The sequence below is a fragment of the Molothrus aeneus genome, chromosome 24 (assembly GCF_037042795.1).
Source record: "Molothrus aeneus isolate 106 chromosome 24, BPBGC_Maene_1.0, whole genome shotgun sequence".
NCBI classification, from domain to species: domain Eukaryota; kingdom Metazoa; phylum Chordata; class Aves; order Passeriformes; family Icteridae; genus Molothrus; species Molothrus aeneus.
The window spans coordinates 3,923,845-3,951,130 of record NC_089669.1 but is presented as its reverse complement, the minus strand read 5'-3'; the positions used below and the strand labels follow the sequence as shown (position 1 = coordinate 3,951,130).

At 54.4% G+C, this 27,286-nt stretch overlaps 1 protein-coding gene and 1 long non-coding RNA gene across 2 annotated transcripts in view; one reads left to right on the top strand and one right to left on the bottom strand.

Annotated features, from left to right (window-relative positions):
* The window catches only part of MAPKAPK2 (MAPK activated protein kinase 2), a 39,265-nt gene extending 20,292 nt beyond the window's left edge, over positions 1-18,973 (bottom strand). The window contains exon 1 of the mRNA XM_066565455.1: positions 18,707-18,973. Coding sequence (XP_066421552.1) covers positions 18,707-18,958 — 252 coding nt within the window. The 5' untranslated portion in view covers positions 18,959-18,973. The remainder of the gene's footprint in view (positions 1-18,706) is intronic.
* A 314-nt stretch (positions 18,974-19,287) lies between these two features.
* LOC136566373 (uncharacterized) lies at positions 19,288-21,235 on the top strand. Its single transcript, XR_010785012.1, has 3 exons — positions 19,288-19,465; positions 20,098-20,217; positions 20,295-21,235. It is a non-coding gene; the product is annotated as an uncharacterized lncRNA (long non-coding RNA).
* The last annotated feature ends 6,051 nt before the right edge of the window (positions 21,236-27,286 follow it).

Genomic DNA, 27,286 nt, shown 5'->3' with positions numbered 1-27,286 from the left:
ACACACAGACAGACACACACACACACAGACAGACACACACACACACAGACACACACAGACACACACACACACACACACACACACAGACACACACAGACAGACACACACACACACAGACACAAACACACACAGACAGACACACACACACACAGACAGACACACACACACAGACAGACACACACACACACAGACACACACAGACACACACAGACACACACACACACACACAGACACACACACACACTGGAGCTGCTCAGCCACATTCTCCCAGGCTGAATGATCGCAGCGCTCCCAGGAACACCCCAAGCCATGGCACTGAGCGGGGAGAGCCTCCCTGCCGAGTGCACAGCCCGAGCCGAGCGCCCAGGCAGGCATGGAGGGGCTGTGACAGCGAGGGGACAGCTAAAAACCCTGCCAGGAGTGGCACGGAGGGGGCAGATGTGGCAGGGGCAGATGTGGCAGAGGGAGGTGGATGTGGCAGAGGGGGGCAGATGTGGCATAGGGGGCAGATGTGGAGGAGGGGCAGATGTGGCAGAGGGGGCAGATGTGGAGGAGGGGCAGATGTGGCAGAGGGGGCAGATGTCACAGCGTGCCCGTGCTGCTCCTGCGGGCGATGTCGCAATGGGGCGGAGGATGGAGCTGAGCCGAGGAAGAGGCAGCTCTTACACACACACACAGGCAGCTCTTACACACACACAGAGGCAGCTCTTACACACACACACACACACACACACACACACAGAGGCAGCTCTTACACACACACACACAGGCAGCTCTTACACACACACAGGCAGCTCTTACACACACACACACACACACACACACACACACACACACACACACAGAGGCAGCTCTTACACACACACACACACACACACACACAGAGGCAGCTCTTACACACACAGAGGCAGCTCTTACACACACAGGCAGCTCTTACACACACACACACACACACACACACACACACAGATGCAGCTCTTACACACACACACACAGATGCAGCTCTTACACACATGCTGCTTTCACAAGGGGCCTCACTCCCCCCAGCACTGCACAAGCCCCGGGTCCCCTGTGCTCCCCTGCTCATGGGGTCCCTGCCCGGTGGGCGATGCTCGGGACCCCCCAGCCCCCCCTGCCCGGGGCATCTGCTGAGCATTTCTGTCCCTCGGTGACAGATGCAGCAGCCATTCAGCCTTTTCAGGCAGCAACAAAAGCCTCTCGAGGCACACAAAGGAGGGCAGCAGAAGAGAGGCCTGGGTTTAAATAAGAGCCACCTGCCAGGGGCCCGTGCCCCCCGTGTGCTGCAGAGCCCATTTCCCAGCAGCAGAAATGTTCTTGGCACGTCCGGGAGATGAAATGTCCAAGTGGGGATCCAGGAGCAGCACCCTGGATGCTGAGGGAAGGGTCTCAGTGTGGCAGAGGCTTTGGGGCCGTGCACGAACTTCCAAAAATACCAGAGAGGAAATTTCCCCCCTGTTGGTGTTACCAAGGCTGGGCTCAAGGCAGAGCAAGAAGTCACTGAATGGGGATGAGGGGATGAGGCTGGAGGGAGGAGATGGAGGTGGGTGGGAAGGGGCTGTAAAACTCACAGGAAAAAGCCAGAGCAGGTAAATGGCAGCAAGGCAGCAGCACAAAGCATCCCCGCTGACTCACAGCCAGCAACAGGCTGGGGCTGGTGTTTAAAGGAGACAAATAAAGAGTGGTGGCTTCATTTATCTGAGAAAAACAAAATTAGGGGCCTATTCAGCGCCGTGTTTTTGTTTTGGGAGCCTCCTCTTCCTTCCAGCCCTCAGCAGCAGCCAGCGCTGGGTTTGGCTGACTCACCCCAGGCTCATCTCTCCAGGAGGCTCTGGGTGAGGAGCAGGAGCAGCCCAGGCACGAGCCACGGTCACGAGGTCCCACATCCTGCTGTGCCACATCTGGCTGGAGTGACAGAGCCACCACCCTGCCAGGACCTCCCCGTGAGCCCCACAGGGACAAACGGGGTCACAACGGCCAAAATGCTCCAAGCCAGCCCATCCCATCCCTGTCTAAAGGTGTCACTGCCCACCAGGAGCCAGCACTGGGCTTGAGCAGGGAAGGGACCCATTGCCTTGGGGCCAGAAGAAGCCACAGCCCAGCTCTGAATGGAGCCAATCTGGGCAGGGATGCTCAAATGTGCAAACCAAACCCCTGATCCCACACAGCTCTGCAGGGCCTTCCATCCACACAGCACAAAGTGGAAGGGAAATAAGGAGCCAAGGGAAGGGCAGAGATCTTCCCAGCCACACACACAACACCTTCACCTTCCCCCTCTGCAGGGCTGAGGGCTGGGGTCAGCTCCTCCTCCTCCTCACCCCTCTCCTTGCCAGATTTGCTATCAGAGCTGACAGCAGCATGAACGGAAAAGCACACATGCGCTTTTATGATAGGAAGTGGTTGATATTTGCAGGTGTGATTAATACCGAAGTAAACACTGATGTAAACCATTAACTCAGGGCTGACCTATGGCCTTTGTGCTTCCCTCCCACGGGCAGAGCTTGAAAAAAAACCCCCTTATCACCAGCACTGCACGGTGCTGCCTCCCTGTACCCACAGCCAGGGGCTTCCCCTCACGTCAGACGGACCCAGAGCATCTCTTGGGTCCTGGCTCCACCAGCCTTGGGGACAACCCTGCCTGACCTTCCTGCTACCTCTGATCCCAGGGACAGCTCTGGATGCTCCACACCTACATCCCAGAGCTGCTTTTGTTTTTGGATGTGTCCACCCCTTCCCTGAAGGTTTGAGCTGGGAGTGATTTTGGGGAGAGGCCCAGACCCACCACGCCTGCAAGCACAGCAGCCACGAGGCCCTGCCAGAAGCAGCCCCACAGCACTCACTGCTTCCCAGCAGCTCCTGGGCTTGAACTCTGCCCAAAAACGAAATTTCTCAGGGTTCAGCCCATGGGCAGGACAGAATTGAGGCTGACACCCACGCCCCCAGCACGGGGCCTTTCAACACAGATCTTCATGCAGCATGAATGAATACATGTATATGTAAAGAAAGGCAAAAAACCAAACTGCAGCACAAAGCTGCATCGAGGCCAGCCCCTCCTGAAGTGCCACTGGCCCCTGGCACTGGGAGCAGGATGGCCTTGGGAGGTGTTTCCTCCAGCAGTGCCAAGCCTGAGGAGGGTTTCATTTACGCACCCGCCGAGCTCGGTGACGACAGCCCCGTTTTGCATCACCCTATCTGCCCCAGCTGTTTGTTTAACACAATTTCACCCCTGCCATGGCCTTTGTCAACAGCAGGGCACAGCAAACACCTTGCTGAGATAAGGGCAGTTTTCTGCAGGGATGCAGAGCAGAGCATCCCCCAGCTGCAGGAGCCACCCTGGCAGCACCCAGCAGTGCCAGGGGGGCTGGAGCCACACAGAGCCCACAGCAGGCACCGTGCCCATGCCAGCCTGGAGGCTGCCAGGCTGCTGGGAGCAGCAAAAGGCTGGGCCAGGAGCAGCTCAGGAGTTTCATAACAGGGCTTTGTCTGCGCAGGTGCTCAGAGAGGCAGGGGCCACCAACAGCCCCCCTCCTCCTCCTCCGCCTCCTCCTCCTCCTCCTCCTCCTCCTCCTCCTCCTCCTCCTCCTCCTCCTCCTGCTGCTGCTGCTGCTCCCCTCACATGGCACAGCAGTCACAAACCTCTGTCACCACCAGCCCTGATGCCCAGAGCAGGGAGAGGGGCAGTGTGTCCAGAGAGGGGATGGCAGTGAAGCGACAGAGGGACAAGAGGGGACAATTCAGAGCTGCTCAGGGACACGCGTCCCCCACCAGCTTCTTCTTTGCCATCTCCCCAAAGCTCTCAGTGCAGTCTCCAGGCTGTTTCTGCCCCACAGGCCTCCCTCCTCATCCTCCTCCCACCACAGTGAGTTTGTACAGCCCCAGCAGCCAGCAGGAGCTGCAGCAGAGCTGGTGGAAAGCCCCGTTTGTCACCAACCCCCGTGGGTGAAGGGCCAAGCAACAGCCCAGACTCGAGACCCAGCACTACCTAAGGCTGTGCACTTGCACTTCACCTACAGCAGGCAGGATTTTAGGGGAAATCCTGAATGCAGTGAAAAGCTGAGAGCCTCCTGCCAACCCAGGGGCCAAGCAGGGCACTCCTCCTCCAGCAGCCACCCCGAGACTCCTCCAGCCAGCAGGAAAACACACACAGTTGTGTTTCTATTTTTAAAAAAAAGCCTTTCTCTGCATCCTGCTGGCACCACATTAAAGCTCTCAGGACACAGTGGCTATTCTCAGCTCCCTGCTGAGGCTTTTGGCAGCCCCAGGAGCCTCCACAGCACCTGTTGGCAGCAGCAGCAGCAGCCGTGTGGCCCCAGTGCTGGGGAGCTTTGGTGGAGCTGGGGCAGAGCCTGGACCAGCAGGGTCCCAGTCAGCACCATCACCTCAAAACACCTCGGCCAACAAGGGTGCAAAACTCACTGCAAAGTGCACAGACTTCCAAAAATACCAGAGGGGGAATTTCCCCCCTGTTGGTGTTACCAAGGGTGGCCTCGAGGCAGAGCAAGGAGTCACTGAACCATGGAGTGGTTTGGGTTAAAAGGAGCCCGAAAAGGAGTCACTGAATCATGGTTTGGGTTAAAGGAACCCTAAAAGGAGTCACTGAACCATGGTTTGGGTTAAAGGAACCCTAAAAGAAGTCACTGCATCATGGTTTGGGTTAAAGGAACCCTAAAAGAAGTCACTGCATCATGGTTTGGGTTAAAGGAACCCTAAAAGGAGTCACTGAATCAAGGAGTAGTTTGGGTTAAAAGGAACCCTAAAAGAAGTCACTGAATCATGGTTTGGGTTAAAAGGAACCCTAAAAAAAGTCACTGAATCAAGGAGTAGTTTGGGTTAAAAGGAACCCTAAAAGGAGTCACTGAATCAAGGTTTGGGTTAAAGGAACCCTAAAAGGAGTCTGGTTACTGTTAAAAGGAACCCTAAAGATCATCTCATGCCAGCTCCTGCCATGGACAGAAACACCTTCCACCAAACCAGGCTGCTCAGAGCCCCATCAAACCCAAGCCAGTTTTGCACTCTTATTTTTTCAATACACAGCAAAACCACGTGTGGAGAACTCACAGGACAGAGTCACTGATCCTCCCACGGATGCTCAGCCCCCCACTGCTTGACAGTGTTTACCAGCAGGCTCCTTGATTTGCTCCCAAATCCCACAGGCAGCAAAGTGGTTTGGACTCGTTCTGCCTGCTAGATTAAAAGGGAGATGGGATAAAAGGATAAAGGCACGGATATTTAAACAAACCAACAGAAAAATCTCCTCCTGCAGCTACTGCTGCTCCCTTGGCAAACAGCCTGGTCTCCTTGGGCATTCCCATACCCAGCTTTTTAAAGGAAACCTCTCCCCTCAGCCAGCCTCAATGCCAGGGCAGCGTTACCCTGGACCTCGGCTATGGGGTGAGCAGGGGGCAGCTGCTCCCTCGGGGTCAGCCCGGGGCTCCTGGGCCCTGCTTTGTGTGAATTTAAGCTTTTCCAATCCCACTTCTTCCCCAGAAGAGCTCAGGGCTGGGGGAAGCCCAAGAGCAGACAGGGCAGCCTTTGTGTGGCTCTGCCACCCACCCCAGGCTGGGCAGCCCCTGCAGCAGAGCCTGGGGCACTGGGGGAGCAGGGGGCTGGCACTGGGCTGGCACAGGGCTGGCACAGCCCCACAGAGCCTGCAGCAGCACTCTGAGGCAGCAGAGCCTCATCTCAGAGGGAAATGAAGCCTTGAAGAGCCCCTGTGAAGGGCACCCACACTGCACTGCCCCCACCTCTCACACAGGGCAAGGTGCCTGTGCTCAGCTGGGGCTGGGCTCTGTCTCCAGGCACTGACACAACCAGAGCACACAGCCTCGAGCTGCACCAAGGGAAATACAGGCTGGAGAGCAGGGAAAAGATTTTTACAGAAAGGGTGATAAAGTTCTGGAGTCCCCATCCCTGGTGTGTTTAACAAAGCCTGGATGTGGCACTGGGTGCCAGGGCTCAGTTGAGCTGTTGGGGCTGGGTTGGGCTCGATGATCTCTAAGGTCTCTTCCATCTCAGTGATTCTGTGAATCCTGTGAATCTTGGTGCACATTCAGGTTTTTACCAACATCCCTCAGCAGGATTTTGCCAGGCTCAGCTCTGGTGTTGGATTCCCCAGCCCTCACTGGCACCAAACATTATTTCCCCTCACAGCTCCTGGTGCAGCTCAGACAGCAGAACCTGGGAGACAATCCCTTATCAAGTTACATCAACAAGCATTACAGCAGGGCAGATAAGCTTATTTTTTTAATCTGAGGGGCTGTGCTTGAGAGTGGAATACACCACAGGAGTAACAAACTCCAGGCTTCTGCTCCCCATCAGGAGGGGCTGGGAACACAAACCCTGTGAGGAAGCCCTGAGGGAGCTGGGGGTGCTCAGCCTGGAGCAAAGGAGACTCAGGGGTGCCCCCATCACTCTGCAGCTCCTGAAAGGTGCCTGTGCTCAGCTGGGGCTGGGCTCTGTCTCCAGGCACTGACACAACCAGAGCACACAGCCTCGAGCTGCACCAAGGGAAATACAGGCTGGAGAGCAGGGAAAAGTGTTTCACAGAAAGAGTGATAAAGTTCTGGAGTCCCCATCCCTGGGTGTGTTTAACAAAGCCTGGATGTGGCACTGGGTGCCAGGGTTGAGCTGAGCTGTTGGGGCTGGGTTGGACTCAGATGTTCCTGAAGGTCTCTTCCAGTCCTGTGAGTCTGTGAATTCCTTTTCCAGGGCTGCACCCAATGTGGGTACAAGATCCAGCTGTCCAGTGATGTTCAGCAGTTCAGTCACTAAAACCCTGCAAGCATCAGCACCATGGCCCAGGCCAGCCCTGCTGCAGTGAGATTTGTCTGCTTGTTTCAGGGCAGTCTTTGAGGAGAAGGAAACATGAAAGGAATGTTTTGGTTAAAGCCAGAGGTGCCTGACCTGCTAAGAACACGCTGCCCTTGCTGCCAGAGCCTGGCAAAACTGAGCTCAAGGGATGCCCTGGGCTTCCTAAACCTCTCCTTGCTGTCATTAGCTGCAGCCACAGGGCCATGCCTGACCTGCAGCTCCTCCAGAAATGGGAATATCACCCCAAAGCTCTGCACTGAGACACTCAAACATCATCTCCCACAGCCCCCCCAGACTGTGGCAGAGGCAGAACCTCAGAGTTGCTCTACAGCTCCCAGGAAAAAGCAGCTCTGGCTCCCACCCAGCCCGAGCTGCTGCTCAGCAGCACCCAACCCATTTTAACCCATTCAGAACCTCCTCATCATCTTCCTCACCCAGCTTTCATCAGCCCAGCATTGCAGGGCTGGCTGTCTCCTCCAGCAGCAAGCAGCTGGGACCACCAGGACACTTCCAAAAACTCCCAGGGACCTGGAGCTGAATCCCAGCACCCAGGGAACATCTCATGTCCTGGCAGGGCTGTTCTTTACAGCAACTCCTCCTTACCACAAGGGATTGTGACTGTGCTCACAGGGGTCTGAGGATGAGGGAAGAGACGAGGATCTGACTTCATGTTTCAGAAGGCTGATTTATTATTTTATGATATATATTACATTAAAACTATACTCAAAGATTAGAAGAAAGGATTTCATCAGAAGGCTAGTTAAGAATAGAATAGGAAAGAATGATAACAAAAGCTTCTATCTAGGACAGAGAGTTTAACAGAACCCTGAGGTCTGTGTCCTGTGACCGTGCTCACAGGGGTCCCAGGATGAGGGAAGAGATGAGGATCTGACTCCATGTTTCAGAAGGCTGATTTATTATTTTATGACATATATTATATTAAAACTATACTCAAAGCATAGAAGAAAGGATTTCATCAGAAGGCTGGCTAAGAATAGAAAAAGAAGGAATGATAACAAAGGGTTTGTGTCTAGGACAGAGAGTCAGAGCCAGCTGGGCTGTGATTGGCCATTAATTAGAAACAACCCCATGAAACCAATCCCAGATGCACCTGTTGCATCCCACAGCAGCAGATAACCATTGGTTACATTTTGTTCCTGAGGCCTCTCAGCTTCTCAGGAGGAAGAATCCTAAGGAAAGGATTTTCCATAAAAGATGTGTCTGTGACAGGAGACCGGGAGCCTGAGCTCTGAGGTGGAACAAGCAGGGTGGGAGGGGGTGGAGAGGAGATCTCAGCGTGCTGCTCCCCCAGGGCTGCACAGGGGAAACTCTGAGGACAAAAACAAAAGGCTTCCCAAGCCTGCTCCAAGCTTGTGGGCCAGCAAGGGGCAGGTGTTGTCTCCAGGAGCTTGGGCAGATGCCCAGCAAGGGCTGCAACACCTCCAGGCTGCCCAGAACAGCCCTGTGCCCATGCCAGCACTGCCCTGCCCGAGGCACGGGAGGTGACCAGCCCAAAATGCCAAATTCACAGCTCTGATGCCTTCCAGGAGATAACCTGAGTTTAAACTTCCTGGCAAGCCCTCCCTTCCCAGAGCCTCTTCCCAGAGCTGCCTGCCCGGGGCTGCTCCAGCAAATCTGCCCAGCACAGAGAGGCTGGGAAATGGCCCAAGAGGAAGAGGGAGACACACCAGAGCCCCAGGGGACAAGAGGAGGCTGCCACAGGTGACAGTGGCTCCTTCAGCCCAGCTCTGGGAGCCACACTGAGTCCCAGAGCCGTGGTGACAGCTCAGTGACATCCACAGTGGTCTGTTCACTAAATAGAATAGAATAGAATAGAATAGAATAGAATAATTGGAATACACCACAGGAGTAACAAACTCCAGGCTTCTGCTCCCCATCAGGAGGGGCTGGGAACACAAACCCTGTGAGTGAGGAAGCCCTGAGGGAGCTGGGGGTGCTCAGCCTGGAGCAAAGGAGACTCAGGGCTGCCCCCGTCACTCTGCAGCTCCTGAAAGGTGCCTGTGCTCAGCTGGGGCTGGGCTCTGTCTCCAGGCACTGACACAACCAGAGCACACAGCCTCGAGCTGCACCAAGGGAAATACAGGCTGGAGAGCAGGGAAAAGTTTTTTACAGAAAGGGTGATAAAGTTCTGGAATGGCTGCCCAGGGAGGTGGTGGAGTCACCATGAATAGAATAGGAATAGGAATAGGAATAGGAATAGGAATAGAATAGAATAGAATTAGAAATAGAATAGAAATAGAATAGGAATAAGAATAAGAATAGGAATAAGAATAAGAATAAGAATAAGAATAGAATAGAATAGAATAGTTTGAGCTGTTCCTAACACTGAGCTGGGAGTGCCAGCAGGCTCACTGCTGCTGGAATTCAAAACCATCCCTGCTACCACACACCTCCCCTGCTCCTGATTTTATTTACTGCTCCTGTCAGACTAAGCTGAGCATAACACACATACTTCTGGGTTTGTTTGGACCTGATTGCATCTGCTTTTGCCCCAGCCTGGTGGAGATAGCCAGGACTCTGTCAGAGCCCAGGAAATTCCTCTGACTGCCCTGGGTGATTCCAGACCATGGCAAGGGGCTCAGAGACCTTGGCACAGAGTCAAAAACACCTGTGCCTTTGATTTTAACCAAATTGGAAACAATTCCCAACTTTGTGTGAGGAGTTACAAGCCACAAGGGTTTGAATAGAATGATAGTGAATTTATCACTGGGTGGAAAAGTAGAATTTTGGGGTTTTTATAATGGGGGTTCAAGAGGCAAAATGGAGGAATGTGGGCATGTCCTGTCCTTCTTCTCCTTCTTCTTGTCCTCCATCTTCTGCTGGGATGATGACACTTTTGGATTGGTTTAGAGTAGAGACAGACTGTCTAACATAGGTGATAGCTATTGGAAAATCATTGTAAATAAAGTACAGGTAGTTTTTAGTATAAAAAGCCAACACCACCCCAAGGGCAGGGACTGGGCCACAACCCAACCTGCCAGACAGATCTGAGCAGGTCAGACCAAGAATTTAATAGATAAGAAAAAAATAAACAACCTTGAAAAGCAGAACTGACAAATCTTGACTTCTTCTTTGGCCACAGGGCTGGGAAAAAAAAGATTTTCTAATACCTTGGGGTCATCTCAACCACAGAAATCCCAAAGCATCACTGGGAAGGGGACACAGGATCTACTCTGGGATTCCCAGCCTGCCATGACCCAGGTTTAGTGTGAGGCACACAATGACCCCAAACCTGCCTGACCCCCATCTCCTGGGGCCAACAGAGCTGAGCTCAGAAAGGCTGAGCTCAAAGCAGGCACCCACCTGCAGCCAAGGGCACAAAGCAGCAAACTTAATTATGGTGACAAAGGAAATTAATCCACGGCTCCCCTGATCCCCAGTGCAGGCCAAACCGGATAAGGACACCAAGAGCAGAGCAGCAAAGCCCCAGCCTGGCTGGGAGCCCCAGGAACATTCAGATCTGGGTTTGGATTTTGGACTTTATCTCTGGTTTAGGCTGCAGCTTGCAGGGCGGGAGCCACGTGTGGCCCTGACGCCAAGGGCCTGAATAATCTCATTACACATGACAGCAAAGGCTGTGCCAGCAAACCCTGGGCCACAGAGCTCACCTGCCCTCCCCATGGCACAGGGCACTTGGGCACTGCACTGAGGGAAGGTCCTTATCCACAAGGAGATGCCACCATCCTGTCCTGTCACTGCAATAATTAACAGTAATTGGAATGCACCACAGGAGTAACAAACTCCAGGCTTCTGCTCCCCATCAGGAGGGGCTGGGAACACAAACCCTGTGAGTGAGGAAGCCCTGAGGGAGCTGGGGGTGCTCAGCCTGGAGCAAAGGAGACTCAGGGCTGCCCCCATCACTCTGCAGCTCCTGAAAGGTGCCTGTGCTCAGCTGGGGCTGGGCTCTGTCTCCAGGCACTGACACAACCAGAGCACACAGCCTCGAGCTGCACCAAGGGAAATACAGGCTGGAGAGCAGGGAAAAGTTTTTTACAGAAAGGGTGATAAAGTTCTGGAATGGCTGCCCAGGGAGGTGGTGGAGTCATCATCCCTGGGGGTGGAAAAGAAAAGAAAAAAGAAAGGAAAAAAACGGGAAAGGGAAAGGGGAAAGGAAAGGGGAAAGGAAAGGGGAAAGGAAAGGGGAAAGGAAAGGGGAAAGGAAAGGGGAAAGGAAAGGGGAAAGGAAAGGGGAAAGGAAAGGGGAAAGGAAAGGGGAAAGGAAAGGGGAAAGGAAAGGGGAAAGGAAAGGGGAAAGGAAAGGGGAAAGGAAAGGGGAAAGGAAAGGGGAAAGGAAAGGGAAAAGGAAAGGGAAAAGGAAAGGGAAAAGGAAAGGGAAAAGGAAAGGGAAAAGGAAAGGGAAAAGGAAAGGGAAAAGGAAAGGGAAAAGGAAAGGGAAAAGGAAAGGGAAAAGGAAAGGGAAAAGGAAAGGGGAACTCACCATCCCTGGGTGACTTTAACAAAGCCTGGATGTGGCACTGGGTGCCAGGGTTTAGTTGAGGTGTTGGGGCTGGGTTGGACTCTTGAAAGTCTCTTCCAACCCAGTGATTCTGAGAATTCTGTGAATTCTGTGCATCCTCCTCAGCAGCACCAGAGTGAAGATGGAGCCACAGGGGAGCTCTCAGAGTAGATCCTGTCTCCCTCCCAGTGATGCTCTCCACGTGACATTTTTGTGCTTCACAGCACCTCCAGCAAAACTTTTCATTTCAGCTCATCTCAGGTCCAGCAGCACTCAGGGACTGGGTGCCTCAGTCCCCTCCCCAGGCCACAAAGGAGCAGTGAGTTAATGCAGCCATTAAACCTGCCAGCCACTGCAATCCCCACCTCAAATTGGTAGGATCTTAAAAGGCTGAAATCTTTGAAATGACTCAGCCACGGGGTACAAAGGCAGAACAGTTTAAAAGGCTGTTAAGGCTCTCTGCATTCAGACCTGCTCTTGCTCCAACCCCTGCATTCTGCTTCCCATCCATTTCCTTTGGGGAATGGGCACTGAGCTGAGAGCTCTCCCCAAAATGAACCCCAAGGCTCTGGGCACACTCACAGCCCTGTGCCAGCCAGAGCTGAAAGGAAAAGATATTTTATACATCATATTTTCAGAGAGTCACAAAATGGTTTGGTTGGAAGGGACCTTGAGGGTCATCTCCTTCCAACCCCCCCACCGTGGGCAGGGACACCTCCCACCAGACCTGGCTGGTTCTTTGCACCTTGCAGCAATGAGGATGGGACCCACCTTCAGTGGGACACCTTTTATGGAAAATCCTTTCCTTAGGATTCTTCCTCCTGAGAAGCTGAGAGGCCTCAGGAACAAAATGTAACCAATGGTTATCTGCTGCTGTGGGATGCAACAGGTGCATCTGGGATTGGGCTCATGTGGTTGTTTCTAATTAATGGCCAATCACAGCCCGGCTGGCTCAGACTCTCTGTCCTAGACACAAACCCTTTGTTATCATTCCTTCTTTTTCTATTCTTAGCCAGCCTTCTGATGAAATCCTTTCTTCTATGCTTTGAGTATAGTTTTAATATAATATATGTCATAAAATAACAAATCAAGCCTTCTGAAACATGGAGTCAGATCCTCGTCTCCTCCCTCATCCTGGGACCCCTGTGAGCACGGTCACAGGACACAGACCTCAGGGTTCTGGTAAACTCCACACTGCCAGCCCCAGAGATGACCACGATGCTGACTCAGTGTGACTGCCCAGGCTCCAAACTGGTTTTCTGGGGAGTGGTCAGGCCAAGCTGCATTCCCATGCCAGCCTCTGGAGCTGGTGGAGGGATCGCCCTGGTCCTGCTTCAAACTCTGCCTCTTCTGAAATCGGCCTGCAAGGTCAGCCAGGTCCTGAAGAGCCTTCCCCAGCTGCTGCCTCACCTCTGCAGCCACAGAGGAGCTGGGCAGCCTGGGGTGGGCACGGGGACACCTGGGACACCTGGCACAAGGCAGAGCCATGGGGTGAGCACAGGGTGGGCACAGGGCTACCTGAGACACCTGGCACAAGGCAGAGCCATGGGGTGGGCACAGGGACACCTGGCACAAACCAGAGCCATGGGGTGGGCATGGGGATACCTGGGACACCTGGCACAAACCAGAGCCATGGGGTTGGGCACGGGGATACCTGAGACACCTGGCACAAGGCAGAGCCATGGGGTGGGCACGGGGATACCTGAGACACCTGGCACAAGGCAGAGCCATGGGGTGGGCACAGGGATACCTGAGACACCTGGCACAAGGCAGAGCCATGGGGTGGGCACGGGGATACCTGAGACACCTGGCACAAGGCAGAGCCATGGGGTGGGCACAGGGATACCTGAGACACCTGGCACAAGGCAGAGCCATGGGGTGGGCACAGGGTGGGCACGGGGATACCTGGGGAACCTGGCACAAGTCAGAGCCCTGGAGCAGGTCTGGGTGGGCACAGGGCTACCTGAGACACCTGGCACAAACCAGAGCCATGGGGTAGGCATGGGGCTACCTGGGGCACCTGGCACAAGGCAGACACCTGGGGTGGGCACAGGAATACCTGGGACACCTGGCACAAACCAGACACCTGGAGTGGGCACAGGGTGGGCACAGGGCTACCTGGGGAACCTGGCACAAACCAGAGCCATGGGGTGGGCACAGGGATACCTGAGACACCTGGCACAAGGCAGACACCTTGGGTGGGCACAGGAATACCTGGGACACCTGGCACAAACCAGAGCCATGGGGTGGGCACAGGGATACCTGAGACACCTGGCACAAGGCAGAGCCATGGGGTGGGCACAGGGCTACCTGAGACACCTGGCACAAGGCAGACACCTTGGGTGGGCACAGGGATACCTGGGACACCTGGCACAAGGCAGAGCCCTGGAGCTGGCCCATGCCAGGCTGTGTCAGCCACCCTGGCCCCGCAGGCAGCCCCAGCAGAGCCCAGGGGAGGCAGCAGGGGAGGCAGCAGGGGAGGCAGCAGGGGAGGCAGCACGTTATTCTTGGAAACCAGGAGGTGAGGTCATGCTGCCTGAATGCTGCAACTTGAGGCCAGACGAGCGGGGCCAGTTGTGCTTGGAGAGGAGCCTGGGTGCTGCAGCCAGGGCTGTCTGCAGGTCAGGGGCTGGAGCAGCAGCAAAGGCTTTCTGAAGAACAGGGATCTTCCCTCTCAGCTCCTCAGCAGACAGCAAAACCACAGGGAAAGGATGGGTTTGAAAAGAGCCAAGCAGCCTGGTGTGGGGCACAGGAGGCCAGCAGGGAGGCTGAGGAGATGGCTGATCATAAAGCTGCAGTGATGCTGCTCCTATGGCCACTTCCATTCACTCCTCCAGATGCCTCCCACGTACCTGCACCACCCTGCAGCCCAGCAAGAGCTCCTCCATCTCATCAGACAGCACAGCACACCCCAGAGCTGTCTGTGAGGAGAGAAGGCACCAACTCCATCCTTCAGGCTTCCTCAGCAGGAGCCTTCCAGGAGTTTTCATCACCTGCGCCCACCAAACGTGCCAGGAGATCTGGCTCTCAGGCTGCAAACTTCACTTATTATTTCAGTATCATTTCTGGTATCATTTCAGGTATCATTTCAGGTATCATTTCAGGTATCATTTCAGGTATCATTTCATTTCTGGCATTATTTACACATGGTTTTGGTTCTTTCAGAGCATGGCCAAGCCCAGCCTCTGCTCTGCATCACTCACTGCTCAAGGCACAGCTATCACCTCCACAGCCCCACAAACCAGCACTGCCCTGTAACTGAGGTTTTCCTGCTCTGTGTGTGGAAGTGATGGCACAGACAGCACTAATCTTGCCAAAGGCCAGCAGGGCTCAGTGTGAATGGCAAAGCCATGGTTTTACCTGGTGGTATTTGGCTATTAAATCACACACCCAGGGGCTGTGCTCTCATCCAGCTCAGCTCCTCAGCCTGGTGCTGCCCCTGATGTTCAGTAAATCACTGCACCTCAGTTCCCCGCCCCTGAAAACATGGGAAACGTCTTTTGCAAGACCCATGGCTGATGGCATTAGATCATTAATGAGAGGAAGAGCCCCACCACTTCCTGAGCACGTACCAAAGAGAAAACCCCTGCTCCTGGGCCTTATCAGCCCATCACAGTCCCAGTTCTGACTGCTCAGAACATGTGAAGTGTTTAACAGAGATTATGGCAAATCCTAAATGGTTTAAACAAATTCAAACCCCAAGTCAGTAGACTCCTTTGGTCAATGAGATAATAAACCACAGCTCTGGAAAAGTCCCAGTGATGTCACTGCAGTTTCCACAGCTTTTCAACCACATCTCGCACAGAAGGCCACAGCGAAGACATTTGTGATTACATAAAATACATGGCAGAGCTAATTAAAAAACATCACTGAGAGAGGGACAGAAGAAGAGCAGACACAGCAAGCTGTTCCCCATGAGCACAAGCCCAGGATCTCCATCTACTCCCTCACTTCAGGGCTGTTTTCCCAGATGGATTTTTGGAGGGCCACGGGGTGCTCTGGCTACACCAACTCACTCATGCACTCACTCAGCCATCAGCTCCGAGCTGCCTGCCCTAATTCCACACCAGGCACCTTCCCAGAACAGCAAACCACAAGCACCATCCTCCTTCCTCCTTCTCCATCAGGGGAGCCATCACTCATGGGTTATCAGATGAGGCCAAGAGCGAGGCAGAGTTTCGCAAACACGCCCCGAAGCACCAAGGATGCTGCAGAAAAACATCCACCAGCAGCCTCCACAGCCCTGAGCTCCTCCAGCCCTTCCAAAGCTCACCAGTCCAGGGGAGGATCTCCTGCTTTGAAGGTGAAGTCAGCAGCGAGGTTTGTTCATTTATTTTAAAGGAAACCTGCTCGGCAAAGGGCTCCATCATGCAATGAACACAGCAGAGAAAAACTCCAAAAACTCATCACCTGAAACACCAGTCCCCACTCTCCAGCCTGGCTCAGCTGCCATTTCCTCCTGGAATTAAGGCAGCCAGCCCAAAGATTAGTCTTAAAAGTGGAATTTGCAGCAGGCAAAGAGCCCTTGCTCCCAGCCCCACCACTGCAGCCTGACCACAGCCAACCCTGCCAAGCCAGGCCAGCAGTGACCTACATACAGCAGCCTCCACAGAAATTACAAGCCTAATTTTGCCTACTAATAAATCACACCAAGGCACAAGGAAGAAAGGGGTAAGGAACCAGGCATTTCAGCTCCATTCATCACCTCTCCCCAGGCTTTCTGTTCCCAGCAGATCATCCTGCTTCAAACAGGGTCAGGGCACGGGCGACTGGGACCATCCCCGGCTGCTTCACACCAGGTAATTCAGGGATGCCAGGCTTCAGGTACCAAAAAAACACAATAAAATTGGGGGTGGGAAACAGAAAGATGAACAAGAATCTATAGGAAAAGTAGAGGAATCTCTTGTTTTCACCCAGGTGCTACACAGCAAGCAGAACTACCATTTATTAACTCTCACAGAGCAGCGTTTTATTTAATGATGTGTCTCTGCCATGGACTGTTGCTCTGAAAGGAGAAGAAAATTGGCCCTTATGTTTTCACTGCTGCTAGAACACTTTCCCCAAGCTCAAACTCTCTTGGAGCACTGAAAAGTTCTCTTCAGCAAAGTGACTCTCAGCAAAACCTTTACCAAAACCACCTCTTGATTTGGGAGGAAGAGCTTTAACAACACAACAGTGGCTTGTGACCCAAGAGGAAGCACAACATGACCAGAAAACCCCATTCATATCAGGGAGGGACACAACTGTGTCTCATCCTCCAGTGAAGGATTGCATTGTTATACAAGATTTTGGAACAGCAAACCTAAAGAATGACACTCCAAATGGAAAGGTTCACTGCACAACCAAAGCAGGCAGCAGACAGATTTCAGCTGTGGCTCCTGGCCATGGGCCATCAGGATTCTTTTAAGCATCATCTGAAACATGACAACTCGATGCAATCACTTCTGTGGATCCTGCTTTAGGTCATCTTTCCACTCTGCTGCAGCCCATGAGTAATTTGGACCCAAATACCTCCCCACAGGTCTCTAGCAGAGACGTCAGCCCGGCTGCATACCGAGGAGGGAACGGAGTCAGCACACATCATGTCTGAGGCAGTCACCCACACCAAGCTTGGGCTCTGCAGCTCAGCCCAAATATCCCAATGGAGCAAGCCAGGGTATCTCACATCATGAGGGCAGGACGAGCACCCCTGGGTCCGTCCCAGAGCCCAAACTCCCAGCGTAGCAGTTTGGGAGGTGCTGGAGGGAATCACTTACAGTAGCAGCTGTGCTGCTCTTTGAGAAGCCAGGGACACGTCCAACCACTCAGCTGAACTCGTCCCTCCCCGTCAGGGACGCCAGGAGAGGCCAGGACAGGGGACAGGCAAGACAATCCCTTTTCCTACAAGAGACTGAGTGTCGAATATTCCTCGCCCCGCATGAGCCACGCTGTGTCACCCTCCTACACCCCAGCCCTGCACTCCAGGAGGTTTTCAACAAGCCAGGGGACCCGTGTGACACCGTGCCACCAACCCTGACCCCTCGCTGTGGCACGGGCAGGGTGACAGCACCAGTCCCGTGCCCCAGGCAGGGCGGGCAGAGGAAGCTCCGGCCTCCTCCTCCTCCTCCTCCATCCTTCCTCTTTCAGGGCTGCAAGAGGGAAGTGCTGGGATCTGTGCTTTAAATATGTGACTCAACTTCAGAGGCGAGGAGGAGCCCGTCTGTCAAAACAGAAGAGGATTTCGCTAATTTTCAACCCAATGAGATGACAACACAATGTCACCCCGGAGTACAACACAGGGCGCCTCACGAGCGGCGTCTTTGGCATTTCTGAAGGAAAATCCAAACTTCTAGCACCTAACTGAGCCTAATTCCTTAACCACAGACATTCAGACCGTACCTTGAGCACCCCACCACCTCTGCAGCACAACTTGTACCCCCAAAGCCCCACCTTCATTCCCTCACACATGTTAGGAACCCCAGACACCAACAAAGGGGCAACTCTAAACACAAAAGAAGTGAGGTTATGGGTTCAGGTGGGAGTTAGAGATTTAGGTGAGGGTTATGGGTTTAGGTGGGGTGTTTTTAGCCCTCCCAGTTCTCGGGGTAACGCCAAGGATTGGAACAGCTCATGTGTGGGCGCAAATTGCACGGATGCTGGAGAACACGGCGCTCCCACCGAGCAGCCAGCCTTGCTCCCGCCTCACCCGGCGTGCCAGGAGCCTTCCCAAAGAGGGAGACACGCTCTCCTCTTTGCTCAAAAACCTCGTTTTAAAACAAGGAGAGGGGCCCCATCACCTAGAGCGGGCTCAAACACACCTTGTAGCCACTGTTTATCCACGCCTGTCAAGGAGAAGCAAGTTAGGGACAAGGGGGTAACATCGTAACGCTGAAATATCCGCGGTGGGAAGCGGGGCACGACAGCCGCTCGGTGTTAGAGCCGGGAGGGGACACGGAACGGGGACAGCGAGCAGCTGGGGGTGCTCACACCACACAGCACGGAGGGAACCCCACGTTCCGCGGAGTGTCCCCCACCTCGGGGATGCATCCCAAGATGCGCATCCCACGGGGGGGATCCCAGCCAGGCCACGGTCTCCTCTCCATTCCTACCCCCACCAGCCCCTTCGGGCTACGAAGATGTCATTTCCAGCTACAAAGCAGGAAAGCCGCGTCTCGCTGCTCGTAAAGAGGGGGGAAAAAAACGAGATTAAAGCGCGGCCGGAGGGGCGGGCGGCAGCTCATTGTCCGGCCGGCCCCGCTGCCGCCCATGGCCCCGGCGGGACCCCCTTCCCCCGGCAGCAGCCACCTTCCATCACTGTCACAGCGCCGCTGCCGCCGCCCGGCCCCTCCCGGCCGAGCGCCCGCGCGGTCCCCGCGTCCCCCCCGCTGCCGCTGCCGCTCCCGGTGCCCGCTCCCCGCGCACCTTGAGCGCGAACTTCTCGCCGCTCTTCTTACTGAAGATCTCCAAAACTTTCCCGTTGATGCCGAGCCCCAGCACTTGCGTGGTGACCTTGTAGTCGTCCGTGATGGCATTCTTCCGGATCTGCAGGCCGCCCTTGCCCGGGAACGGCGGCGGCCCGTGCGGGGGAGCGGCGGGCGGCGGCGGCGGCGGCGGCTGCGGCGGCGGGGCCGGGCTGGGGAAGCCGGCGGGCGGCGGCGGCGCCCCGGAGAGCATGGCGGGCACCGGGCGGGCTCCGGGCGGGCTCGGGGAGGGCTCCGGGAAGGCTCCACCGAGCGGGAGGGAGGGCGGAGGAGCCCCGCGGGCCGTGCGGGATGGGCCGGGGGTGCGGGGGGTGAAGCAGCAGCGCCGCCGCCGCCGCCCCCCGCCGGTGCGCCCCGGCCCCGACAAGAGCGATGGCTCCGGTGCGGCGGCGGCTCCTCCTCCTCCTCGTCCTCCTCCTCCTCCTCCCGCCGGCCCGGCTCTGATGTCAGCGCCCCGGCCGCCGCCGGGGGAGGGACGGGGCGGGGCGGCCCCGGGGCTGAGCCTGCGCCCGCCGGACCGGCCCCGCCGCTGCCCGAGGGGCGCCGGAGACCCCCGGCCCCGCCGCTGCCCGAGGGGAGCCGGGGGATGTTGGTCCCCCAGGGGTACCGAGACCGCCGGTCCCGCCACCGCCGGTGTCCCCGGTGCCCTGGAGCCGGCGGTGGGATGGCAACAGGTCGCGGTGTTCCCGGTGACCCTCCGGTGAGAACAGGAAAGGATGTGGGGAAAAGCTTGGAGCGACAGGAGAGGGGGGAATGGGGTCAGGTTGGAAGAGAGAAGGTTTAGGCTGGATATTAAGGGAAAAAATCTTCCCTGTGAGGTTGGGGTGGCCCTGGCACAGGGTGCCCAGAGAAGCTGTGGATGCCCCATCCCTGGAAGTGTCCCAGGCCAGGTTGGAGCAAGCTGGGATAGTGAAGGTGTCCCTGCCCATGGCACGGGTGGAATGGGATGATCTTTAATGTCCCCTCCGACCCAAACCATTCTGTGACTGCACAATTCAACCAGTAACAGCTTCCACCATTCTGTGATTGCACAATTCAACCAATAACAGCTTCCACCCGTGCCTGGCATCTCGCTGCCCCAAGAGCATCCTGAGGTGACAAAGGGCTGCTCTGAGGGTGGCTGACTGCTGCTGCCCAACACCTCATCCACCATCACTCCATCTACAGCCACTTCTCCTGCCCAGGAAGGCAAGAGGTGTAACCAACACCACAGCACAGAGAGTGTTAGGAGATGGGAAGCAAGTCCAAAAGAGAAAAGCCTGATGTCAGCCTGATATCATCAGCCATGTCCTGATGATAACAAATTAACTCCTATGTCCGTGTTCATCCCAGAATCCAACAAAGATGAGGCTAAAAGAGAAGAGATCCACACCCAGGTGCAACCTTGAGCTGCCTGACATCCACTAAAACACAGTGAGCATTCCTTCTGCTAGATTGCCACAGGAAATCAAGGTATTTCATTTATGGATATAAAGGGCACACTGATAATCCCTGTTTTCTAAGTAAAGAACACGTGTTTTTTGACATAGGTGTTTTTTGACGTCCATCCCTGTCGCCCAGCTGTCCCACAAAAGGCAGGGAGTGCGCCCTGGGGAAGGGATGAAGGAACATCATGGTGCACAGGATCTACACCGTGTCCTCCACAAGCAGCTGCCACCACAAGAAAGAAGAATCCAGGTCCTAAAAAGGGACAGGACAGCGAAGAGCAGGACAGGGAAGGGCACGCTGCGGCCTCTGAGTGTCCCCACACACAGGCAAGGCCACCCCGCAGCAGGAGCCATCTGCTCCACCTCTGCCACCTCAGCACCTTCTGAGATCGATAAAATCCTCTTGGGTTTTTTAATCAAGCCAACCAAACTGCTCCCAGTTTTACACAGGCAGTGGCTGATCAATAGCTGGGTGAAGCAGCACATCCAGCTAATCAAAGTACGTCATTAGCAGCAAGAGACTGAGCGTCTGTCAGGAGGTGGCAGTGACAGTCACCAGATGGGAGAGTGAGTAAACCTACACCAGGCGCTGGCAGCTTTATAAATAAAACTCTTGTCGAGCTCCCCGTGCCTCTCACTGAGTCCTGAGTTTCCCTGAGAAACCTGGAGAGCAGCAGAGCCTTCCCCCGCTCCTGGCTGAGCGTTGGCTGTGAGATTTCCCTGTCACGGACATATTTTATGAAAAATCCTTTCATTAAGATCTTTTCTCCTGAGAAGCTTCTTCAGCTTCTCCATGTTTTGCTGCTTTGAAATGTGATTTAGAGAATTGTTTACCCAGCGTGTGAAATTGTTTTTACTTGGTGACCAATGACAGCCACCCCTGTCAAAGCTGTGAGCAGTCACAAGATTTTATTATCATTCCTTTCTATTCCTTTCAAGCCTTCTGGTGAAATCCTTTCTTCTATTCTTTTCGTATAGTTATAATATATCATTTTCTTTTAGTATGTATCATAAAATAATAAATCAGCCTTCTGAAACATGGAGTCAAGATTCTCATCTCTTCCCTCGTCCTGGGGCCCTTGTGAACACCACCACATTTCCCACTTGGAGGATGGATTCATTCTGGGCCTTGCAGCATCTCCCAGATCCTGCACCCTTCACCCCAGCCAACAAGGGGTTTTTGGGGGTGGGAGTTAAATCCTACAGACCCTGCAAGAACAGATCAAAGCTGCTGCTCTGTGGGGTTTTCCCAGCTTTGGCGTCCCCTTGCTCGGGCTGGTCTCAGCACGTCTGAGGAAAGGAGCCTTTTAAAAGCCAAGTTTTTTTTCTCCACTGAGGAATCTGGTCAAAGGAAAATGACTGACCCATTTCGTTGCTCCGTTTCCTTTCGTTTCATTCATATTTGCTTTGTAACCCGAGCCTTCAGCTATTTCAAAGATAAACAGCAGCCCAGAGGAGGCACAGTTTGGGAGCCTCGGGTCCTGGCTTTCCCATGGAGTCCTCCTTGGTTGCTCACCCGAGGCCAGGGCTGGGCTGGCTCCTGGAGCTGGAGCAGCAGAGCCCCACTTCCCTCTGCCTGCAGGCTGGGGGGTCAGGAAACCACTTCAATTAATCACAGAATCGTGGCAGGGTTTGGGTTGGATGACTAAAGCTCATCCAGTTCCACCCCTCCATGGCAGGGACAGCTTTTCCTAACCCAGGTGGCTCCAGCCTGGCCTTGGACACTCCCAGGGATGGGGCAGCCACAGCTGCTCTGTGCCAGGGCCTCCCCACCCTCACAGGGAAGAATTTCTTCCCAATATCCAATATAAACATCCCATCTTCTAATTTAAAACCATTCCCTCTTTTCCTGTCACCAAGCCTCTTCAGCACCTTTTAATTTACCCTAATTTCTGAGGTAAATCTGATGCTTGCAGGGAGTTTGTCCTTGCTCTGTTTCAAGTTGTGCTTGCTGATAAACTTAAGCTTTCTGCTCTAAAATTCATGTCATGGGGACAGATGTTTCTGTCCATCATTTCACCTTTCACAAGGTAATTACAATGACAATCTTCTGCTGGGGCCACTGGGAAGCAATGAGCCCTTCGGTGTGAATTTATTAAGAAATAAAGAATTTATTAAAGAAATAACCATGGCAAGAGAAGGCCCAGCGTGACCATAAATATTTAATTTAAATAAAAATTTAATTCCTGTGCCCCTTACAGCAAACCTGAGCAGCAGAGCATCGGTGATGCAGAATTAGGGAGATTTCCCCAAAATGATCCAATCTATGGTGCAGAGGGGATAAAGGGGAGCCAGGTCCCTGTTCCAGGGTGTCGGGGCTCCCTGCCCGGCTCGGAGCTCATCGCCGGAGCCGCCACGAGGTGGCCCCCGGGCCCCGCCGGGTCCCGCTGCGCCCGGGGCCGCGGGACGGGAGCGGCGCGGGGGCTCCGGTGTCGTTATCGGGCACGGAATGAAAGAACGCGGATGCTGGTGGGAAAAATGCCCGGTTTGTGATCGGCTTTGCGCAAATATTCAAGTGAATATTTCCGAGTAAAGGCCCGGTAAAGCCCTGCCAGCCCCGCTGCTCCTGTGCGGGGTGGGAGCCGGGGTGGGGTCACTGCCACCCCTTGATTGTCCCAAATCCCTCACTGCCACCCCTTGATTGTCCTCAAACCACGACCCAAAACTGTTCTGGTGGGGTGGGGTCACTGCCACCCCTTGATTGTCCCCAGACCCTCATCCAGGGCTGCGCTACTGGGCTGGGGTCACTGCCACCCCTCGGATTGTCCCCAAACCACGACCCAAGACTGTTCTGGTGGGGTGGGGTCACTGCCACCCCTCGGATTGTCCCCAAACCCTCATCCAGGGCTGCGCTGCCGGGGTGGGGTCGCTGCCACCCCTTGATTGTCCCCAAACCCTCATCCAGGGCTGCGCTGCCGGGGTGGGGTCGCTGCCACCCCTTAGATTGTCCCCAGACCACGACCCAAGACTGTTCTGGTGGGGTGGGGTCACTGCCACCCCTCGGATTGTCCCCAAACCCCTCATCCAGGTGTGTGCTCACTGCCCCCTCTCAGACTGTCCCCTCACCCAGGGCTGTGCTGGTGGGGCAGGGTCACGGCCACCCCTTGGATTGTCCCCAGATCCCTCATCCAGGGCTGTTCTGGTGGGGCAGGGTCACGGCCACCCCTCAGATTGTCCCCAAACCCCTCATCCAGGGCTGTTCTGGTGGGGCAGGGTCACTGCCCCCCCCGATTGTCCCCAGCCCCCTGCCCCCGTGTGGCCAGCCCGCTGCAGGGGCTGGGCTGAGCTGGGGGGCTCTGTGGCTCCCTGCTGGCTCACAGTGCCCCCCCTGACCCAGGGACATGGGTGACAATGGTGTCCCCCAGCTGCCACAGTTCCTTAGGGCCAGCAGCATGGGCTGCATCTGTCCCTCTGGATTAGGGCCAGCCCAGGAGCTGCTTATGCTAATGGGGCTAATCTCCATAATCTTGTCACACAGATGCCTCCTCTCTGCTGGCAGAGCGGGGGGATTTGGGTTATGTGTGGATGCCAGCAGAGAGAAGGGCTCTGGGAGGTGGCACACACAGGGCTCAGGGGGCTGTGCCAGGCTGGAAGAGCCTCCTCCTGCTCCAGGGCCTTACCTTGTCACCCCTCTGTGGCAGGGGGTCACCTGCCAGCCAGGGACAGCAGTGCTGGCCTTAAAACCAGGCCTTAAACCCTTTGCCCCAGCCTTGGGTTTGTCCCGGTGTGGGATCTGTGGTTTCACCTGTCAGCTGGGCTCCATCCCTTTAAAAGCCAATTATTTCAGGGCCTGGACATGTCTGTATTTGTGAGTGGTGGTTTTTGTGACTGTGACTCGGGGAAGTACATTTGGCATCATCTGGTGGGCAATGAATCAGCATCCACTTTCCAGTTTCAGGTGGAAAAATCCTTGTGTTGGGAAAAGCAGAGTGAGGGGTCAGTGCTGGGGGATTTGGTGTGGGTTTAGTGTTCTTGTGCTAAACCCTCGCTGGATGGGGGTCACTGATTGAGGTGGACACCCAGGACACGCTGGTTTGTCCCTTAGGTCTGGCTGAGTCCAGGGACAGCGCTGTGTCCCCTGCCCCAGCCAGGGACAGCCAGGGACAGCAGTGCTGGCCTTAAAACCAGGTCCCTTTGCCCCAGCCTGTGCCTTGGGTTTTTCCTGGTTTGGGATCTGTGGTTTCACCTGTCAGCTGGGCTCCATCCCTTTAAAAGCCAATTATTTCAGGGCCTGGACATGTCTGTGTTTGTGAGTGGTGGTATTTGTGACTGTGACTCGGGGAAGTACATTTGGCATCATCTGGTGGGCAATGAATCAGCATCCACTTTCCAGTTTCAGGTGGAAAAATCCTGAAACTGAAAAGCAGAGTGAGAGGTCAGTGCTGGGGGATTTGGTGTGGGTTTAGTGTTCTTGTGCTAAACCCTCACTGGATGGGGGTCACTGATTGAGGTGGACACCCAGGACACGCTGGTTTGTCCCTGAGGTCCGGCTGAGTCCAGCGCTGTGTCCCCTGCCCTGTGCTCTGTGCCAGGCACCGGCCTGGCCGGGAAAGGGGCAGGAAAATCCTCATGGCCAGCGGGCAGACAGCTCTAATCCCGAGCAGTATTTCCTGACATGTCTCACAATCATGGGCTCTGTGTGTCAGCCCGGGAATGTCAGCAGCGCCGGGTGTTAATCCCCGCCGGGAATCCCGGCCTGGAGCTGCTGCCTCTTCCCACCGGCTGCCAAGGGGCACCGCTCCATCCCCTGCTGCCGCAGATCGGCGCTGCCCGGGGTGAATATCCCTGGCAAGGGGCTGGTGCTGCCAGCCGGACCCACCCCGTGCCCCGCTGGCACAGAGGGTGTCCGGAAAAATGAGATTTCTCAGCCTCGTCCTGGGCGGAGCAGCGTGAGAAAGTTTGTGGTTGCGTTTTTGGGAAATGAACGCGGGTTAGAATAGCTCCTTTCATCCTGAAGGATCCCACAGTGCTTTATAAATAGATTTGCAGGCCGTGCACAAGGATCACTTCCAGGCACTGGGATGCAGCCGCTTCCTGGGAGAGCGGAGCAGCTGCGGGAGCTGAGCTGGAAAAAAACCTCGGTGCAACTTCCAGTGCTGCCTCCTGAGCTTATTTCAGTCCTTCTGTTGCTTTACAGGTGGCATCGATAGTTGTAATGGTGATCAACAGCATCTTTTCAACTCTATTACCCCTCTCCTAAAAAGATTATTTAAAGGAATTATCATTTTTTAAAGTGGGGTAGCTTTTCACCAGCCTCGTGCTCCCACAGATCCACCCAGGGAGAAGAACAGGATGCACAGAGCCTTAATGACCATTACCCTCATCTTCGTGGTGTATTTTTTCCTGGTAACTCTGCTAAAATCAAATAACAGTCTGGTTTATTACTTGCCATGGAGAGCACGTTCATGGATCAGCCACTGCTGTCACGTAAAGGCTGAGCCTGCTGCCAGCCAGTGACTGTTCCCTCGTGGAAAAGGGAGTGCAAGGAGGAAAAAAATCAGTTTCCATTCTCATCTGGATGATTTTTCTCCTGGCTGAGAATTGGAGGTCACTGCTGCTGGCTTTGGTGTTCATAGAGGGCTTTGTGAGTTGGTTTGTTTGGGATTTTTTGTTGTTTTGTTTTTGGGATTTTTTTTTGGGGGGGGGGGTTGTTTTTTGTTTGTTTGTTTTTTGTTTGTTTGTTTTTTGTTTGTTTGTTTTTTGAGAAAAAGGGAGCAAAATCTGGTGCTTTTTTCCCATGCTGGACCCCACATGGTAGCTCTTCCTCTGCTGTGTGAAGCTGTGGGGAGAGTGGGAAGGGCAGTGGGTGCATGTGGACCCCCACCACCCTCTGGGGAAGAACCTTCTGATATCCAGAAGGTTCAGAAAGTTCAGCCTAACCCTCCTCTGACCCCATTCCCTTGGGAATGTGTGCTGTGGGGAGAACCAGGATGGTTCCCTTTGTTGTAAATAAGAAGCTTGACTAGGCCAATATTCAAGCAGCAATTTATTAATTCATATGGTAAAGTATGAGCAATACAGCGCTGGGTACAGTGGGGGAAGTTTTCCCTCCAGCTGCACACCCATAGTTGAGGCTTACAGGTATTTATAGGGGTACTCATCAGCTTTCTCAGCAGTTTTCTATTCCCAATTTTTTACGTCACAATTCTATACACTATTGTGATTTAGTTTTTCTCAGGATGTATCCCAAAAGGAGCATCCCCAGATGGTGCTGGTCTGGTTTCCAAAAGAAGAAAGAAGAATCCCATGTGGTGAGGTCCAGCTCTCCAGATGTGGGTCCACCTTTTAATTGCAAGGACTATAAATCTCATAACAGTGATGTCCAGCTTCCCTTGGTTGAAACCATAAATCCTTGAGTTGATGTTCATCTTCCTTTCTCAAGCTGCTTTTCACTGCTTTATTAAGGTGTGAGATAAGCATGTTTCCTTTATATATATATTCCAAAGCTATAGTTTCAAGGATACAAGTAATATTCCAAAATTATACTTCAAAAGGTTATTATTGCAGAGCTCTTTAAGGATTAACTACAAGCAAAGAGCAACATCCTTAACACTTTAATTCCAATGCTCCTAAATCAACTAAGGTTAACTACAAACAAAAGATGGGTTCAAAGGCCTTCTTCCATGCTTTACTTTCCTCAGTTATTATTAGAATTCGCAACTGTCCCATGGTTGGTCTCCACACACATCACGATCACAAATACACGCATTGCCCGTTTGTACCTGACACCAAGCACAGCTTTGTATTTCACACCTCTGAGCCAGGGCAGAGGTGGCACCTCAGGGTCCTTTTCCAGCTCCTGCCCAGGCTGGAAACCCCTCGGGCCAGGGGCTGAAAGCGGCCGGGTCAGGGCAGCAGCTGCGGAGCCGCCCCGGTGCTCGGGGTTGCATTGCACAGCCCCGAGCTGGCACGCGGGGCCGCCAGAAATAAACCCGTGTGTGTGGCAACTGCGAACACAGCAACGGCACCAGCTCTGCTGGGACTCCCTCTTTTTGGGTGTTTGTTCAGGGGTTTTTTGGTGGTTCTTTTTTTTGGGTGGGGGAGATTTGTTGTAAAGAGGATTTTCCTTGGGATGTGAGCTCCTGGAGCATCCA